General features: G+C 38.2%; 1 protein-coding gene across 1 annotated transcript; it reads left to right on the top strand.

The window, feature by feature from the left end:
• Window positions 1-3,782: 3,782 nt before the first annotated feature.
• LOC142461672 (small ribosomal subunit protein uS13-like) lies at window positions 3,783-4,289 on the top strand. The gene has a single exon (XM_075563616.1). It carries the CDS (start codon window positions 3,791-3,793, stop codon window positions 4,184-4,186), a length of 396 nt encoding a protein of 131 aa, XP_075419731.1. The 5' UTR covers window positions 3,783-3,790; the 3' UTR covers window positions 4,187-4,289.
• Window positions 4,290-4,702: the final 413 nt, after the last annotated feature.

The following is a 4,702-nucleotide window of genomic DNA, read 5'->3' on the forward strand; positions in this document are numbered from 1 at the left end:
CCAAAGAATGACACCCAGAGCTTCCTGGAAAGAATGTAGCAGGTACTTTTTACTAATTGTATTTGTAGAAATATACTCCTTGTTATAGTTTTCTTAGCTAAAACTGATTTTGCTTGGAACATTCTGGAAAGTGTAAAACACTATAGAATTATTAAGAAAAAGAATTGAAATGTGGAAATCGTCAAGAGCTTGGGAACACGTGATTCTTGTTAGAGATCCACTCAGTGAATAACTTATTATTATGGGAATATATTTATACTTGACTTTGATATTTACTATTAATTATAGATAGAATCTGTGACATTACATTCCTACTTGAAGGCTTAGAAAACAGGAGAAGCAAATAACTTCTGCTAATATAATGGAGCACCTTTAGATTTCAATGTTATTGCCAGGTTAGTAAATATTATAAACTAGCCATACCTAACATTTAGCTCTTACTACTGAGCTGAATAAAGTCTTCAGCACAATTTTCTTCTCTATTTGTATGATGATCATGCATTTAACTTTAGTGATTTGGCAGACCTGAAATTATAGGGCACAAAAATTATCTTATCCAAATCTTATCAAATGAATTAATGTGTACAAGTCTTCACAATGTGCCTAGGAGTGTCAGCCACCTTAAAAAGGTCAAGACTCAAGAGAGTCAAGATCATAACTATGGGATTTTCAAATGGGCTCTCCAGCTGATTTGGCTTAACAGCACTGTCCGGGTTGACTAGAGAAACAAATTCATAGACACTCATATATATATATATATATATATATATATATATATATATATATATATATATATATATATATATATATATATATATATATATATGAAAGAGCTTTATATACAAGACCAATTCAATATTGAGAAAACATCCCAGCCCAGTCCAGATCAAGTTCATAAGCCTCATATTGGCCCATATGTCCAATACCAATCTATAAAGTCCTCTTCAGACTGATGTAACACATGGAATAGCACCAAATGTAAGTGGGTGGAAAGGCCTGTGGCTCCAAAGGCAGTGGACGCATCTCAGCACTAATAGGGGTTTCCATATGTCTCCTCCTCCTCCAGGGCTCTAGCATAACTCTTGTGTCTTGTCAACAGGATGTCTCACAGGGAGTGAGTGCATGTCCCACCTCCAGAGAGCTATTTATCTCCTTAGCAACTCCAAATTAGGTCATAAATCTGTTACCTAACCTACAGGCTAAACTCCACCCCTTCACTCTTAAGTCTCAAGTTGTCAACAGATTGTATAACTACCACACTGTTTATAGTCACTCAGTAATTCTAACTTCCCTTGAGACCACAACCTAGACAAAAAAGCAAACACATTTGCATTTATTTTGGAAATATTTATACCCTTTATTTAAAAAATCAAATATTTATAAACAAACAGTATTTGTTTTCTATTGCAACTATTGTTATTTCAGTGAATTAAAGAAACACAAATTCATTAATTTACTGATCTATATTCATAAGTTTGACTTGGATCCTATTATTATCATGCAGTGTCAAAACACATGCAATATATAATACTTTTGAATAATATTGTTTGGTATTTTTGCTGAGAAAAATATATGGATCTCTTATTGTAATTATCTTAGAAATTTATGAAATTGGTCACAGAGAGATTAACAGAAATTATCAAGGTCCTTTAGGAAAATGAGAGGGTTAGAACTAAAAACTCTGATTGCTAGACTATTACATTCTTTGTGAAGAAAGTATTTTATTAGGTCTCCACTGAATTTTAAAATAATTGGTTGCCATAGCATTGTGAGTCCCAAATGCATTCCAGGCACACCCCTCCCACTTTGTATGCATACATTTGTTGTGGAGATCTCCTGACCAAGGGGTGCTAATGGAAGGTTGGTGGCTCAGACAATCAAGCCCCTCTGTAGGAGAACATTAGTCCACTTCCATCAAGTAATCTTCTAGTACTGGAAACCCTGCTACTGCTTTCTGATGCAATATGTCATCACCATGAGTCAGAAATGACTTCAAAATGCTGCTTTTTATTTGTTGGTTTCTGCTTTTAATAACTCTGCTAGGTTTCAGTACTGCTTTTTACACTCTAAATTTAATAGATTGACAGGCATTATTAGTTTAACTTGGAAAAATTGACCTTATTGTACATGATAAAATGACAATCTTACTTGAATTGTCATATATAGCAATATTAATTTGTTTTAAATACTGTAGCATGCTTTATGTAGTTTTAATACATTTAACAATTTATAGACACAAACATTTATATTTATATACTGATATTATTTTATATCTCATTTCCACCCCAGTGTAAAATCAGCTACTTGCTTTGAAGAAAGTCCTTTAGGACATTTGTTGTTGCTGACTGCTGCCTAGTCATAGTGACCAGACGCAGCAGAGCAGAGCACTGCCTTGTACCCTGTCATTATCAGGAGTACTGCCAGACCAGAGCTCATTGTTGCCATCCCTGTGTCAGTCCAGCGAATTGAAAAGATAAACAAAGATGGCAATTGAAGGATATGGAAGAACTCGCTCATTTTCACTGACCCCCCAGTTTACAAAACCTGATATCTCATTCCAGGAATTTGCTCCTGAATACATATCCAATATTAAATCAGTTCTCAAAGTTGATTTTCAAATTCCCAAGAGATGACAAACAACTTTTATCTCAATCATTTTGCAGACTATTTTGAATGAAAATATAAAATAATATACCTTCTTTTGCATAAACATCCATAAAAGAGAGCACAATCTTTCTTGGTGAATAAATTCTGGTTACCTGTTTTCAGGGTTTGTTGAGATATGAAATATTTTACTTTATTGGATTCTGGTGACAAAATAATTATGTGTTGGTCTAGTAACTGCAAGGACAGCAGTGTGGAAGCAGCAGCTGCTCCAGGAGGGAGAGAAGGGGCTTTCAATTGCTGCGAGGACATGCAGGCTCAGAAATTCACAGAGTAACTTCTACCCATCCTGTAGGGCCACTATCAGTAGGCATCTACTCAATCACACTGAGTTTGGCTTGCTCGTTTCTTAACAATCAAGACCTTGGGTTATTTTGGGTGGGCAAATTTTCTCAATGATTTTCCACTTCCCATCTAAAAATAATCCATCCCAATCTAAAATAAACATAGTGCGATCACAGTAGCTCAGGGGTGAATTTACATAGTGGAGTAAGACTAGGGTAAAATACAGCACCTTAATCAATATACAGCTCCAGTGGAACTAATTTACCCAAGACCGTGCCCTACTTCCAATGTAAGTGGATGAAATGGTGGGGAAAGCGGGTTCTTCTGAAGGGAACCTGACCTCCTCTTAATTCACAGGCTTGTGAGCATCTAAATTGACTCAAGTCTTAAATCATTTGAGGGGGCATAATTTCCTATTGTTGCTATTAGAGCTAGACTGCCATTCACTTGCCTAGAATCCTTCTGCGTATACAGCTCAAGGAAATATGTAATAGATTTCCCATCTCTTTCACTCCTGAGGACATTCTGCTTCCTAGCCAAAGCTGTAAGTCCCTAAAGTCAGACTATTCCTACTACACTTTACTCACCACTAGAGTGACACTGACGCTTTGTCTCTGTCTCTTAAGTACTGCTACTTGGTCCCTATCACAACAGAGCACTGTCAGCCCCTTGGAGAAAGGCATTTTTGCTCAATTAAAGCAGTTTCCACTTTCTAATCTGACTTACATGAAATCGCAATCACAGCATTCTTCCAATAGGTGGAAGTGTACCTTTGAGGGACTGCATGCATGAGCCTTTGTTTGATCTTCATAAATCTATTATACTTTGACACGCCGCCGCCATGTCTCTCGTGATCCCCGAGAAGTTCCAGCACATCTTGCGAGTCCTCAACACCAACATCGATGGGCGGCGGAAAATAGCCTTTGCCATCACGGCCATTAAGGGTGTGGGGCGAAGATATGCCCATGTGGTGTTGAGGAAAGCAGACATCGACCGCACCAAGAGAGCAGGAGAGCTCACGGAAGATGAGGTCGAGCGCGTGATCACCATCATGCAGAACCCCCGGCAGTACCAGATTCCAGACTGGTTCCTGAACCGACAGAAAGACGTGAAGGATGGTAAATACAGCCAGGTCCTGGCCAATGGTCTGGACAACAAGCTCCGCGAGGACCTGGAGCGGCTGAAAAAGATCCGCGCCCACAGAGGGCTGCGCCACTTCTGGGGCCTTCGAGTTTGAGGCCAGCACACCAAGACCACTGGCCGCCGTGGCCGAACTGTTGGTGTGTCCAAGAAGAAATAAGGACTATCAACATTGACTGTTAATAAATTGTTTATACACACACACACACAAAAAAAATCTATTATACTTTGTTAATTTCCCCAAGCCTTTGATACTTTCTTTTACCTTATACCAAAGCAGGCTTGGTAATTCAACATGATTTATTGTAGGCCACTGTGCATTTCAGGCTTCTGTGAACCCAGCAAATAAAGTATTAGTTACTCTCTTAATCTCTGGAGGTAAACCATGAAAGAAGTCTCTCGTTGGTGAGTCCATACCAATAAACTCAGAGTAAACCACTTAATGTTTTATGCACCATTATCTCACAATCTTTATACCCATCCGCATATAGATTCTCCAGATTTTTCTTTGTACATGTTGGAAAAACAAAGCAGGTCTTTGCCCTGTAGCACACCTCATCTTGGGTCAGCATGTTTGCTTCACCTTTTGTGTTTACTGGGAAGTATGTCTACT

The sequence above is a fragment of the Tenrec ecaudatus genome, chromosome 11 (assembly GCF_050624435.1).
Source record: "Tenrec ecaudatus isolate mTenEca1 chromosome 11, mTenEca1.hap1, whole genome shotgun sequence".
NCBI classification, from domain to species: Eukaryota; Metazoa; Chordata; class Mammalia; order Afrosoricida; family Tenrecidae; genus Tenrec; species Tenrec ecaudatus.

Coding starts and splice junctions, on each gene's coding strand:
- LOC142461672 (XM_075563616.1), top strand. CDS start 3,791: ATGTCTCTCGTGATCCCCGAGAAGTTCCAGCACATCTTGCGAGTCCTC.